This window comes from Gigantopelta aegis, chromosome 4 (genome assembly GCF_016097555.1).
Source record: "Gigantopelta aegis isolate Gae_Host chromosome 4, Gae_host_genome, whole genome shotgun sequence".
In the NCBI taxonomy this organism is placed as follows: Eukaryota; Metazoa; Mollusca; class Gastropoda; order Neomphalida; family Peltospiridae; genus Gigantopelta; species Gigantopelta aegis.
Genome location: NC_054702.1, coordinates 119,053,486 through 119,070,861, shown reverse-complemented (window position 1 = coordinate 119,070,861; position 17,376 = coordinate 119,053,486). Strand labels below are relative to the sequence as shown.

Sequence of the window (17,376 nt, the reverse complement as noted above, 5' to 3'; positions counted from 1 at the left end):
GAACAGGGATAATATCACTGTGTTTCGTTGTTAACTATAAGGATTTATCACTTTGTCTCATCCCCAAATCCACATTTTGTGATAACTCATAGTTTACAACGAAACACAGTGATATTATCTGCTAAATATAATAGTGTGATATACTCCTTATTCTTAAGTTACTTTTACTTTAGTTTTATTGTGTGTAGATTGTCAGTTTTAACTGAAGGTCTACATTGATTTGGTCTACGTGATTCACTCTGGTGTGTATGTTTTTCAGGACGGTGTCCCAGATGAGACGGGAGACTTTGGAGAGTTCAGACTGCGAGTATCTGAACTGATCAAGGATGTCGTGTTTATAGTCGGGTCATCCCACTGCTTCTCTCAGGTGATTGTCATACATTACTCATAATGGTGTCCATAGTAACTGTTACCATGGTATTGTTTATAGTCGGGTCATCCCACTGCTTCTCTCAGGTGATTGTCATAAATTATTTATAATGGTGTCCATAGTAACTGTTACCATGGTATTGTTTATAGTAGGGCTTTACTTGGTCATGTTTATGATACTTTTTATGTTGTGATGTGATCAATTTGCAGTATTAAAATTGAAGGAGAAAAGATCACTAAAAAGAAACAAATAGAGAAATCCACGTCTATTTATCACTTTTAACAAGTAAAATCAGTTTTAATAAATTATTGGAATAATCTTTTCTACAAAAACCTGTACCATTATTTTGTTACATGTATGTAGTAATAAGTTTTACACATGACTCGCACTTTCCCTATCGGTCAAGAAAGGTGATATATAGAGTTTGTCCTTATGTTTTTTGACTCTGATTTTAAGAAACTTGCAGCTGACAATAGTTGTCCTGTGATGAGTAAACTCACTTGCAGCTGACAATAGATGTTCTGTGATGAGTAAAATGAAGTAGTTGATTTCTTTTATTCTATTTATGTGGAGATGAGCTTTTTGTTGTTGACTGTTTAAATATACTGACTTATTTTAGTTATTTGTTTTGTACAATAAAATACTCCAGTGTCATGACGTTATATAAAATACTTCAGTCTAATGACATTATATTAAACACTCCAGTGTAATGACGTTATATTAAATACTCCAGTGTAATGACGCTATATTAAATACTCCACTGTAATGACGTTATATTAAATACTTCAGTGTAATGACGTTATATAAAATACTCCAGTGTAATGACATATAAAATACTCCAGTGTAATGACATTATATAAAATACTCCAGTGTAATGATGTTATATAAAATACTCCAGTGTAATGACATTATATAAAATACTCCAGTGTAATGAAGTTATATTAAATACTCCAGTGTAATGACGTTATATTAAATACTTCAGTGTAATGACATTATATTAAATACTCCAGTGTAATGATGTTATATTAAATACTCCACTGTAATGACGTTATATTAAATACTCCACTGTAATGACGTTATATTAAATACTCCAGTGTAATGAAGTTATATTAAATACTCCACTGTAATGAAGTTATATTAAATACTCCAGTGTAATGACGTTATATTAAATACTTCAGTGTAATGACATTATATTAAATACTCCAGTGTAATGATGTTATATTAAATACTCCAGTGTAATGATGTTATATTAAATACTCCACTGTAATGACGTTATATTAAATACTCCAGTGTAATGGCGTTATATTAAACACTCCAGTGTGATATTTGTTGTATTAAATACTCCAGTGTAATGACGTTATATAAAATACTCCAGTGTAATGACGTTATATTAAATACTCCAGTGTAATGACGTTATATTAAATACTTCAGTGTAATGACGTTATATTAAATACTCCAGTGTAATGATGTTATATTAAATACTCCAGTGTAATGACATTATATTAAATACTCCAGTGTAATGTGTAATGATGTTATATTAAATACTCCAGTGTAATGACGTTATATTAAATACTTCAGTGTAATGACATTATATTAAATACTCCAGTGTAATGATGTTATATTAAATACTCCAGTGTAATGATGTTATATTAAATACTCCACTGTAATGACGTTATATTAAATACTCCAGTGTAATGGTGTTATATTAAACACTCCAGTGTGATATTTGTTGTATTAAATACTCCAGTGTAATGATGTTATATTAAATACTCCAGTGTGATATTTGTTGTATTAAATACTCCAGTGTAATGATGTTATATTAAATACTACAGTATAATGATGTTATATTAATGAGATGAGCTTTTTGTTGTTGACTATTTAAATATACTGACTTATTTTAGTTATTTGTTTTGTACAATAAAATACTCCAGTGTGGTGACGTTATATTTGTTTTGACACACTAGTATTTTAATATGAAATACTTCAGTATAATGACGTTATATTTGTTTTGACACTAGTATTGTAATATGAAATTAGTGTATTGACATTATATTAAATACTCCAGTGTAATGACGTTATAATAAATACTCCAGTGTGATGACGTTATATAAAATACTCCAGTGTAATGACGTTATATTAAACACTCCAGTGTAATGACGTTATATAAAATACTCCAGTGTAATGACATTACATAAAATACTCCAGTGTAATGACGTTATATTAAATACTCCAGTGTAATGACGTTATATAAAATACTCCAGTGTAATGATGTTATATTAAATACTCCAGTGTAATGATGTTATATTAAATACTCCACTGTAATGACGTTATATTAAATACTCCAGTGTAATGGCGTTATATTAAACACTCCAGTGTGATATTTGTTGTATTAAATACTCCAGTGTAATGACGTTATATAAAATACTCCAGTGTAATGACGTTATATTAAATACTCCAGTGTAATGACGTTATATTAAATACTTCAGTGTAATGACGTTATATTAAATACTCCAGTGTAATGACGTTATATTAAATATTCCAGTGTAATGACATTATATTAAATACTCCAGTGTAATGTGTAATGATGTTATATTAAATACTCCAGTGTAATGACGTTATATTAAATACTTCAGTGTAATGACATTATATTAAATACTCCAGTGTAATGATGTTATATTAAATACTCCAGTGTAATGATGTTATATTAAATACTCCACTGTAATGACGTTATATTAAATACTCCAGTGTAATGGCGTTATATTAAACACTCCAGTGTGATATTTGTTGTATTAAATACTCCAGTGTAATGATGTTATATTAAATACTCCAGTGTGATATTTGTTGTATTAAATACTCCAGTGTAATGATGTTATATTAAATACTACAGTATAATGATGTTATATTAATGAGATGAGCTTTTTGTTGTTGACTATTTAAATATACTGACTTATTTTAGTTATTTGTTTTGTACAATAAAATACTCCATTGTGGTGACGTTATATTTGTTTTGACACACTAGTATTTTAATATGAAATACTTCAGTATAATGACGTTATATTTGTTTTGACACTAGTATTGTAATATGAAATTAGTGTATTGACATTATATTAAATACTCCAGTGTAATGACGTTATAATAAATACTCCAGTGTGATGACGTTATATAAAATACTCCAGTGTAATGACGTTATATTAAACACTCCAGTGTAATGACGTTATATAAAATACTCCAGTGTAATGACATTACATAAAATACTCCAGTGTAATGACGTTATATTAAATACTCCAGTGTAATGACGTTATATAAAATACTCCAGTGTAATGATGTTATATTAAATACTCCAGTGTAATGATGTTATATTAAATACTCCACTGTAATGACGTTATATTAAATACTCCAGTGTAATGGCATTATATTAAACACTCCAGTGTGATATTTGTTGTATTAAATACTCCAGTGTAATGACGTTATATAAAATACTCCAGTGTAATGACGTTATATTAAATACTCCAGTGTAATGACGTTATATTAAATACTTCAGTGTAATGACGTTATATTAAATACTCCAGTGTAATGACGTTATATTAAATACTCCAGTGTAATGACATTATATTAAATACTCCAGTGTAATGTGTAATGATGTTATATTAAATACTCCAGTGTAATGACGTTATATTAAATACTTCAGTGTAATGACATTATATTAAATACTCCAGTGTAATGATGTTATATTAAATACTCCAGTGTAATGATGTTATATTAAATACTCCACTGTAATGACGTTATATTAAATACTCCAGTGTAATGGCATTATATTAAACACTCCAGTGTGATATTTGTTGTATTAAATACTCCAGTGTAATGACGTTATATAAAATACTCCAGTGTAATGACGTTATATTAAATACTCCAGTGTAATGACGTTATATTAAATACTTCAGTGTAATGACGTTATATTAAATACTCCAGTGTAATGACGTTATATTAAATACTCCAGTGTAATGACATTATATTAAATACTCCAGTGTAATGTGTAATGATGTTATATTAAATACTCCAGTGTAATGACGTTATATTAAATACTTCAGTGTAATGACATTATATTAAATACTCCAGTGTAATGATGTTATATTAAATACTCCAGTGTAATGATGTTATATTAAATACTCCACTGTAATGACGTTATATTAAATACTCCAGTGTAATGGCGTTATATTAAACACTCCAGTGTGATATTTGTTGTATTAAATACTCCAGTGTAATGATGTTATATTAAATACTCCAGTGTGATATTTGTTGTATTAAATACTCCAGTGTAATGATGTTATATTAAATACTACAGTATAATGATGTTATATTAATGAGATGAGCTTTTTGTTGTTGACTATTTAAATATACTGACTTATTTTAGTTATTTGTTTTGTACAATAAAATACTCCAGTGTGGTGACGTTATATTTGTTTTGACACACTAGTATTTTAATATGAAATACTTCAGTATAATGACGTTATATTTGTTTTGACACTAGTATTGTAATATGAAATTAGTGTATTGACATTATATTAAATACTCCAGTGTAATGACGTTATAATAAATACTCCAGTGTGATGACGTTATATAAAATACTCCAGTGTAATGACGTTATATTAAACACTCCAGTGTAATGACGTTATATAAAATACTCCAGTGTAATGACATTACATAAAATACTCCAGTGTAATGACGTTATATTAAATACTCCAGTGTAATGACGTTATATAAAATACTCCAGTGTAATGATGTTATATTAAATACTCCAGTGTAATGACGTTATATAAAATACTCCAGTGTAATGACATTATATTAAATACTCCAGTGTAATGACGTTATATAAAATACTTCAGTATAATGACATTATATTAAACACTCCAGTGTGATGACGTTATAATAAATACTCCAGTGTAATGACGTTATATTTGTTTCAGATGTTTGATAATCTTAAAAGTCAGTCGTCTGTGACCTCGTGGGAAACATCGGAGGCATCGCTCTTCATCATGAGCGCCGTCGCCAAAAACATTCTACCGTTAGTACATCGTACATCATCGGCATCAACTCTGACGTTCTTCACAAAATAATGTCTTGCTTTTATTTATCAGGTTCTTTCTGTGCTAAACAAAGACATCAATTTTAACATTTCATGCTGTTCAACTTTTTGTTACCATTGATAAAGCTTACATTAATATCAAGTTTATTTTGAGTGATTTTGCCAATATATTTTCCATTTAATATTTCATTGAATTCATAAAGATACATGTTGTCTGGTATTAATCATATCTATCTTAGATTCAACATTACAAATGGTTTAGCCTAACATTAATTATCTATAAACATTTAGGAGAATACAAGTTTTCCATTTTTGTTTTTAGGTGTCATATGGTTAAACCGTCCGTTTTCTTTCCAGTGAGGAAAATGAGATTGTCCCTCAAGTCCTGGAGGCCATTCTAACACTTCCCGACACAGCGCACATAGCCGTGCGCTTCACGAGTATCCACCTCATCGGGGAGCTGTGCGAGTGGATTGAGAGACACCCTCAGTTCTTAGGTATGTTGGTCGTCTCCTAGATTTAGATTGTCTAGTGTTGAGAGATAATGAAGTATCACAGTTCTTAGGTATGTTGATCGTCTCCTAGATTTACATTGTCTAGTGTTGAGAGATAATGAAGTATCACAGTTCTTAGGTATGTTGGTCGTCTCCTAGATTTATATTGTCTAGTGTTGAGAGATTATGAAGTGTCACAATTCTTAGGTACGTCGATCGTCTCCTAGATTTACATTGTCTAGTGTTGTGAGATAATGAAGTGTCACAGTTCTTAGATTTTTATCTAGTGTTGTCAGTGGATAACGAAATGTCCACAGTTTTTATGTAGTTTTGTCTTCTCAAATTTATTTTAATAGTATTGACAGTAAATAGAAAATTGTTCACAGTCATGATACCCTAGATTTAAATTTTTTACTATTGTGTGTACACAAGCCTCAATTGTTTTATGAACAGCAATGTTAAAAACTGAAACTGAAAACAAATTGGGGTTTTTTCTCGTAACAATATACAAATACATTTGACATGCACTTTGTTTTTCATGTGTTGAAGTTCTCATTAAATAGATTAAAACATAAATCTTTAGCATATGACTCTTATGAAAATTTATATTATTTAAGTGTTTTAGACCCACTGCCATGAATATTTATGGATGTATTTATATATATATTTCTATTACAGACCCGGTGCTATGAATATTTATATTATCCATATTATTATCTATATTTTTATTACCGATCCACTGCTATGAATATTTATAAATGTATTTTAATTACCGATCCACTACTATGGATTTTTATATTATCCATATTATGATCTATATTTCTACCTAGACCCGATGCTATGAATATTTATATCATCACTGTTATGATCTGTATTTCCACCTAGACCCGGTGCTATGAATATTTATATCATCACTGTTATCATCTATATTTCCACCTAGACCCGGTGCTATGAATATTTATATCATCTGTGTTATGATCAATATTTCAACCTAGACCCAGTGCTATGAATATTTATATCATCAGTGTTATGATCTATATTTCTACCAAGACCCGGTGCTATGAATATTTATATCATCACTGTTATGATCTATATTTCCACCTAGACCCGGTGCTATGAATATTTATATCATCACTGTTATGATCTATATTTCCACCTAGACCCGGTGCTATGAATATTTATATCATCAGTGTTATGATCTATATTTCTACCAAGACCCGGTGCTATGAATATTTATATCATCACTGTTATGATCTATATTTCCACCTAGACCCGGTGCTATGAATATTTATATCATCACTGTTATGATCTATATTTCCACCTAGACCCGGTGCTATGAATATTTATATCATCACTGTTATGATATGTATTTCCACCTAGACCCGGTGCTATGAATATTTATATTATCAGTGTTATGATCAATATTTCTACCTAGACCCAGTGCTATGAATATTTATATCATCAGTGTTATCAGTGCACCACACCCTTCAAAATATAAACAATAAACGAAAAGAAAAGAAAAAGGGGGGAAGGGAGATTGGTTACCATATTGTTGTGTGTTGGTAGACTTTGTGGAAAGACATATATACTCCTTATTCTGCCTACGAAAAAAGTGCAAAAAAGTTAACACAAAATACAAGCAGACTCATCTTTTAATTAATTAATCAAGATATACAAAAAACAATAAAGATGTTTGTAAAGTGATCCCCTAATGTCGCATACATTTTTTTTTTTTTTCCATCTTCAATGAATGGATCGATCGCTGTGATAAAATATTATCACCAAATGATCAAAAGTAGTTTGTTTTTGTAAAGGCAGTGTATATATTATTTAACCACCAAGATAAACGATTTTAATGATAAACACTACCACTTCCGTTGTTTTTATAAGCGGTTATATCCCCAAAATGAAAAGTTTACAATATTTTATAAAGAACTGCTGAAGAAACAGAATGACAGAAATGACAGAAATTAAAAATCATCAGTTACAACCAATTATATCTGCAATTGAGGACAAAATATCAGATGATAGTTAGTGGAAACAAAAGACAGAATGCCCGTTCTGATCACGTGACACATTTGGCGCCAAATAAGAATATTTATATCATCACTGTTATGATCAATATTTCCACCTAGACCCGGTGCTATGAATATTTATATCATCAGTGTTATGATGTATATTTCTACCTAGACCCGGTGCTATGAATATTTATATCATCAGTGTTATGATGTATATTTCTACCAAGACCCGGTGTTATGAATATTTATATCATCAGTGTTATAATGTATATTTCTACCAAGACCCGGTGCTATGAATATTTATATCATCAGTGTTATGATGTATATTTCTACCTAGACCCGGTGCTATGAATATTTATATCATCTGTGTTATGATCTATATTTCCACCTAGACCCGGTGCTATGAATATTTATATCATCAGTGTTATGATCTATATTTCCACCTAGACCCGGTGCTATGAATATTTATATCATCAGTGTTATGATCTATATTTCTACCTAGACCCGGTGCTATGAATATTTATATGATCCGTGTTATGATCTATATTTCAACCTAGACCCGGATACATTTTTTTCATCTTCAATGAATGCTATGAATATTTATATCATCAGTGTTATGATGTATATTTCAACCTAGACCCGGTGCTATGAATATTTATATCATCAGTGTTATGATCTATATTTCAACTTAGACCCGGTGCTATGAATATTTATATCATCAGTGTTATGATCTATATTTCCACCTAGACCCGGTGCTATGAATATTTATATTATCAGTGTTATGATATGTATTTCCACCTAGACCCGGTGCTATGAATATTTATATCATCACTGTTATGATCAATATTTCCACCTAGACCTGGTGCTATGAATATTTATATCATCACTGTTATGATCTATATTTCCACCTAGACCCGGTGCTATGATGAATATTTATATCATCACTGTTATGATCAATATTTCCACCTAGACCCGGTGCTATGAATATTTATATCATCAGTGTTATGATCTATATTTCAACTTAGACCCGGTGCTATGAATATTTATATCATCAGTGTTATGATCTATATTTCCACCTAGACCCGGTGCTATGAATATTTATATTATCAGTGTTATGATATGTATTTCCACCTAGACCCGGTGCTATGAATATTTATATCATCACTGTTATGATCAATATTTCCACCTAGACCTGGTGCTATGAATATTTATATCATCACTGTTATGATCTATATTTCCACCTAGACCCGGTGCTATGATGAATATTTATATCATCACTGTTATGATCAATATTTCCACCTAGGCCCGGTGCTATGAATATTTATATCATCTGTGTTATGATCAATATTTATATCATCAGTGTTATGATCTATATTTCAACCTAGACCCGGTGCTATGAATATTTATATTATCCGTGTTATGATCTATATTTCAACTTAGACCCGGTGCTATGAATATTTATATTATCCGTGTTATGATCTATATTTCCACCTAGACCCGGTGCTATGAATATTTATATTATCAGTGTTATGATATGTATTTCCACCTAGACCCGGTGCTATGAATATTTATATCATCACTGTTATGATCAATATTTCCACCTAGACCCGGTGCTATGAATATTTATTTTATCACTGTTATGATCAATATTTCCACCTAGACCCGGTGCTATGAATATTTATATCATCAGTGTTATGATGTATATTTCAACCTAGACCCGGTGCTATGAATATTTATATCATCCGTGTTATGATGTATATTTCAACCTAGACCCGGTGCTAAGAATATTTATATTATCCGTGTTATTATCTATATTTCTACCTAGACTCGGTGCTATGAATATTTATATTATCCGTGTTATGATCTATATTTCAACCTAGACCCGGTGCTATGAATATTTATATCATCAGTGTTATGATGTATATTTCAACCTAGACCCGGTGCTATGAATATTTATATTATCAGTGTTATGATCTATATTTCAACCTAGACCCGGTGCTATGAATATTTATATTATCCGTGTTATGATCTATATTTCCACCTAGACCCGTGCTATGAATATTTATATCATCAGTGTTATGATCAATATTTCCACCTAGACCCGGTGCTATGAATATTTATATTATCACTGTTATGATCTATATTTCCACCTAGACCCGGTGCTATGAATATTTATATTATCAGTGTTATGATCAATATTTTTACCTAGACCCGGTGCTGTGAATATTTATATCATCTGTGTTATGATCTATATTTCCACCTAGACCCGGTGCTATGAATATTTATATTATCCGTGTTATGATCAATATTTCCACCTAGACCCGGTTCTATGAATATTTATATTATCCGTGTTATGATCAATATTTCCACCTAGACCCGGTGCTATGAATATTTATATTATCAGTGTTATGATATGTATTTCCACCTAGACCCAGTGCTATGAATATTTATATTATCAGTGTTATAATATGTATTTCCACCTAGACCCGGTGCTATGAATATTTATATCATCTGTGTTATGATCAATATTTCTACCTAGACCCAGTGCTATGAATATTTATATCATCAGTGTTATCATTGCACCACACCCTTCAAAATAAAAACAATAAACGAAAAGAAAACAAAAAGGGGGGAAGGGAGATTGGTTACCATATTGTTGTGTGTTGGTAGACTTTGTGGAAAGACATATATACTCCTTATTTTGCCTACAAAAAAAGTGCAAAAACGTTTACACAAAATACAAGCAGACTCATCTTTTAATTAATTAATCAAGATATACAAAAAACAATAAAGATGTTTGTAAAGTGATCCCCTAATGTCGGATACATTTTTTGTTATTTCCATCTTCATTGAATGGATCGATCGCTGTGATAAAATATTATCGCCAAATGATCAAAAGTAGTTTCGTTTTTGTAAAGGCAGTGTATATATTATTTAACCACCAAGATAAATGATTTTAATGATAAACACTACCACTTCCGTTGTTTTTATAAGCGGTTATATCCCCCCAAAATGAGAAGTTTACAATATGTTATAAAGAACTGCTGAATAAACAGAATGACAGAAATGACAGAAATTAAAAATCATCAGTTACAACCAATTATATCTGCAATTGAGGACAAAATATCAGATGATAGTTAGTGGAAACAAAAGACAGAATGCTCGTTCTGATCACGTGACACATTTGGCACCAAATAAGTGAAGATTTTTTTCAATCAGAGATTGCCAAATCCGTAAAACATTGTTTTCATTACTCAAATAAAATGTAACTTTTATTGTGTGTATTAAACATACAAATGGATACAGGTATGGGACAAAATAGAGGCTGTTAAAAATACTGTTAAATTACGTTACGGTATCTGTCATAAATGTTTCATCATTTGCTTTTTCGTACACAATGCAACTTGTTTCCTTTGATGTCCAGTGTGCAGACTGATCATTGTTTTTTTATATGTGGAAAAAAGTGTGCATTGGAAATAGCGGAGATAGGTGCTGGAAAATAAAGAGGGGTGCAGAAAAATAAAGGAGGATGGAGAACGTGAAAGGAGGGCAGTAAAATGCAATAGTGGGGCGGGCCGCCCCGCTTACATGGAGCAGCAAGAACACTGGTTATGATCTATATTTCTACCTAGACCCGGTGCTATGAATATTTATATTATCCATTTAATGATTTATATTTCCACCTAGACCTGGTGCTATGAATATTTATATTATCCATTTAATGATCTATATTTCTACCTAGACCTGGTACTATGAATATTTATATTATCCGTATTATGATCTATATTTCTAACTAGACCCAGTCCTGCAGTTTCTGCTGAATGGACTCCAACACGCATCTCTAGCGTCGGCGGCCGCCAACTCGCTCCAGAACATCTCCACTCAGTGTCGTGATCACATGACCGAGCACTTCGAGGGCCTCGTCCACATTGTGCAGGCGATGGACACGTTCAACCTGTCGGGGGACGCCGCCATTGGCCTGTTGAAGGGTGAGACAGTGTTTGTATAATCTTATATTGTATTGTCAACCATCGGCATGTTGAAGGGTGAGACGGTGTTTGTATAATCTTATATTGTATTGTCAGCCATCGGCCTGTTGAAGGGTGAGACGGTGTTTGTATAATCTTATATTGTATTGTCAGCCATCGGCCTGTTGAAGGGTGAGACGGTGTTTGTATAATCTTATATTGTATTGTCAACCATCGGCATGTTGAAGGGTGAGACGGTGTTTGTATAATCTTATATTGTATTGTCAACCATCGGCATGTTGAAGAGTGAGACAGTGTTTGTATAATCTTATATTGTATTGTCAACCATTGGCCTGTTGAAGGGTGAGACGGTGTTTGTATAATCTTATATTGTATTGTCAACCATCGGCATGTTGAAGAGTGAGACAGTGTTTGTATAATCTTATATTGTATTGTCAACCATTGGCCTGTTGAAGGGTGAGACGGTGTTATTTTATATTTTATGTAACTTATTCTGTTATTGTCATTTCACTGTAAGATGTGTAGCTGGGCTTATAGAAGATGCCAGTTGTAAAATGTGGGGTAGTTTTCATCACAAAGTACAGAATTGCCAACAATACTAACTACATTGATGGTATATGAGTGACTGCCAACAATACTAACTACATTGATGGTATATGAGTGATTGTCAACAATACTAACTACATTGATGGTATATGAGTGATTGTCAACAATACTACATTGATGGTATATGAGTGATTGCCAACAATACTAACTACATTGATGGTACATGAGTGATTGCCAACAATACTAACTACATTGATAGTATATGAGTGATTGCCAACAATACTAACTACATTGATGGTATATGAGTGATTTCCAACAATACTAACTACATTGATGGTATATGAGTGATTGCCAACAATACTACATTGCTGGTATATGAGTGATTGCCAACAATACTACATTGATGGTATATGAGTGATTGCCAACAATACTAAATACATTGATGGTATATGAGTGATTGCCAACAATACTAACTACATTGATGGTATATGAGTGATTGTCAACAATACTAACTACATTGATGGTATATGAGTGATTGCCAACAATACTAACTACATTGATGGTATACATTGATGGTATATGAGTGATTGCCAACAATACTACATTCATGGTATATGAGTGATTGCCAAAATTACTAACTACATTGATGGTATATGAGTGATTGCCAACAATACTACATTGATGGTATATGAGTGATTGCCAACAATACTACATTGATGGTATATGAGTGATTGCCAACAATACTAACTACATTGATGGTATATGAGTGATTGCCAACAATACTACATTGATGGTATATGAGTGATTGCCAACAATACTACATTGATGGTATATGAGTGATTGCCAACAATACTACATTGATGGTATATGAGTGATTGCCAACAATACTACATTGATGGTATATGAGTGATTGCAACAATAATACTACATTGATGGTATATGAGTGATTGCCAACAATACTACATTGATGGTATATGAGTGATTGCCAACAATACTACATTGATGGTATATGAGTGATTGCCAATAATACTACATTGATGGTATATGAGTGATTGCCAACAATACTACATTGATGGTATATGAGTGATTGCCAACAATACTAACTGCATTTATGGTATATGAGTGATTGCCAACAATACTAACTACATTGATGGTATATGAGTGATTGCCAACAATACTACATTGATGGTATATGAGTGATTGCCAACAATACTAACTACATTGATAGTATATGAGTGATTGCCAACAATACTAACTACATTGATGGTATATGAATGATTGTCAACAATACTAACTACATTGATGGTATATGAGTGATTGCCAACAATACTACATTGATGGTATATGAGTGATTGCCAACAATACTAACTACATTGATGGTATATGAGTGATTGCCAACAATACTAACTACATTTATGGTATATGAGTGATTGCCAACAATACTAACTACATTGATGGTATATGAGTGATTGCCAACAATACTAACTACATTGATGGTATATGAGTGATTGCCAACAATACTACATTGATGGTATATCAGTGATTGCCAACAATACTACATTGATGGTATATGAGTGATTGCCAACAATACTAAATACATTGATGGTATATGAGAGATTGCCAACAATACTAACTACATTTATGGTATATGAGTGATTGTCAACAATACTAACTACATTGATGGTATATGAGTGATTGCCAACAATACTACATTCATGGTATATGAGTGATTGCCAAAAATACTAACTACATTGATGGTATATGAGTGATTGCCAACAATACTACATTGATGGTATATGAGTGATTGCCAACAATACTACATTGATGATATATGAGTGATTGCCAACAATACTAACTACATTGATGGTATATGAGTGATTGCCAACAATACTACATTGATGGTATGTGAGTGATTGCCAACAATACTACATTGATGGTATATGAGTGATTGCCAACAATACTACATTGATGGTATATGAGTGATTGCCAATAATACTACATTGATGGTATATGAGTGATTGCCAACAATACTACATTGATGGTATATGAGTGATTGCCAACAATACTAACTACATTTATGGTATATGAGTGATTGCCAACAATACTAACTACATTGATGGTATATGAGTGATTGCCAACAATACTACATTGATGGTATATGAGTGATTGCCAACAATACTAACTACATTGATGGTATATGAGTGATTGCCAACAATACTAACTACATTGATGGTATATGAGTGATTGTCAACAATACTAACTACATTGATGGTATATGAGTGATTGCCAACAATACTACATTGATGGTATATGAGTGATTGCCAACAATACTAACTACATTGATGGTATATGAGTGATTGACAACAATACTAACTACATTGATGGTATATGAGTGATTGCCAACAATACTACATAAATGGTATATGAGTGATTGCCAACAATACTAACTACATTGATGGTATATGAGTGATTGCCAACAATACTACATTGATGGTATATGAGTGATTGCCAACAATACTACATTGATGGTATATGAGTGATTGCCAACAATACTAACTACATTGATGGTATATGAGTGATTGCCAACAATACTAACTACATTTATGGTATATGAGTGATTGTCAACAATACTAACTACATTGATGGTATATGAGTGATTGCCAACAATACTAACTACATTGATGGTATATGAGTGATTGCCAACAATACTACATTGATGGTATATGAGTGATTGTCAACAATACTAACTACATTGATGGTATATGAGTGATTGTCAACAATACTAACTACATTGATGGTATATGAGTGATTGTCAACAATACTAACTACAATGATGGTATATGAGTGATTGCCAACAATACTACATTGATGGTATATGAGTGATTGTCAACAATACTAACTACATTTATGGTATATGAGTGATTGTCAACAATACTAACTACATTGATGGTATATGAGTGATTGTCAACAATGCTAACTACATTGATGGTATATGAGTGATTGCCAACAATACCACATTGATGGTATATGAGTGATTGCCAACAATACTAACTACATTGATGGTATATGAGTGATTGCCAACAATACTACATTGATGGTATATGAGTGATTGTCAACAATACTAACTACATTGATGGTATATGAGTGATTGCCAACAATACTAACTATATTGATGGTATATGAGTGATTGCCAACAATACTACATTGATGGTATATGAGTGATTGTCAACAATACTACATTGATGGTATATGAGTGATTGCCAACAATACTACATTGATGGTATATGAGTGATTGTCAACAATACTAACTACATTGATGGTATATGAGTGATTGTCAACAATACTAACTACATTGATGGTATATGAGTGATTACCAACAATACTAACTACATTGATGGTATATGAGTGATTGCCAACAATACTAACTACATTGATGGTATATGAGTGATTGCCAACAATACTACATTGATGGTATATGAGTGATTGTCAACAATACTACATTGATGGTATATGAGTGATTGCCAACAATACTACATTGATGGTATATGAGTGATTGTATCTCAATGTGTTAAAGTAAGACACCCTCATTATAACGTCATCTCAATGTGTAAGACACCCTCAATGTGTTAAAGTAAGACACCCTCATTATAACGTCATCTCAATGTGTTAAAGTAAGACACCCTCATTATAACGTCATCTCAATGTGTTAAAGTAAGACACCCTCATTATAACGTCATCTCAATGTGTTAAAGTAAGACACCCTCATTATAACGTCATCTCAATGTGTTAAAGTAAGACACCCTCATTATAACGTCATCTCAATGTGTAAGACACCCTCATTATAACGTCATCTCAATGTGTTAAAGTAAGACACCCTCATTATAACGTCATCTCAATGTGTTAAAGTAAGACACCCTCATTATAACGTCATCTCAATGTGTTAAAGTAAGACACCCTCATTATAACGTCATCTCAATGTGTTAAAGTAAGACACCCTCATTATAACGTCATCTCAATGTGTTAAAGTAAGACACCCTCATTATAACGTCATCTCAATGTGTAAGACACCCTCATTATAACGTCATCTCAATGTGTAAGACACCCTCATTATAACGTCATCTCAATGTGTTAAAGTAAGACACCCTCATTATAACGTCATCTCAATGTGTTAAAGTAAGACACCCTCATTATAACGTCATCTCAATGTGTTAAAGTAAGACACCCTCATTATAACGTCATCTCAATGTGTAAGACACTCTCATTATAACATCATCTCAATGTGTAAGACACCCTCATTATAACGTCATCTCAATGTGTAAGACACCCTCATTATGACGTCATCTCAATGTGTAAGACACCCTCATTATAACGTCATCTCAATGTGTTAAAGTAAGACACCCTCATTATATAACGTCATCTCAATGTGTTAAAGTAAGACACCCTCATTATAACGTCATCTCAATGTGTTAAAGTAAGACACCCTCATTATAACGTCATCTCAATGTGTTAAAGTAAGACACCCTCATTATAACGTCATCTCAATGTGTAAGACACCCTCATTATGACGTCATCTCAATGTGTAAGACACCCTCATTATAACGTCATCTCAATGTGTAAGACACCCTCATTATGACGTCATCTCAATGTGTAAGACACCCTCATTATAACGTCATCTCAATGTGTTAAAGTAAGACACCCTCATTATAACGTCATCTCAATGTGTTAAAGTAAGACACCCTCATTATAACGTCATCTCAATGTGTTAAAGTAAGACACCCTCATTATAACGTCATCTCAATGTGTTAAAGTAAGACACCCTCATTATAACGTCATCTCAATGTGTTAAAGTAAGACACCCTCATTATAACGTCATCTC

General features: G+C 32.0%; 1 protein-coding gene across 1 annotated transcript in view; it reads left to right on the top strand.

The window, feature by feature from the left end:
• LOC121370226 (transportin-3-like) overlaps window positions 1–17,376 on the top strand; it is a 52,479-nt gene that overhangs the window by 21,448 nt on the left and 13,655 nt on the right. The window contains exons 14-17 of the mRNA XM_041495348.1: window positions 260–367; window positions 5,335–5,432; window positions 5,811–5,950; window positions 11,763–11,954. Coding sequence (XP_041351282.1) covers window positions 260–367; window positions 5,335–5,432; window positions 5,811–5,950; window positions 11,763–11,954 — 538 coding nt within the window. The remainder of the gene's footprint in view (window positions 1–259; window positions 368–5,334; window positions 5,433–5,810; window positions 5,951–11,762; window positions 11,955–17,376) is intronic.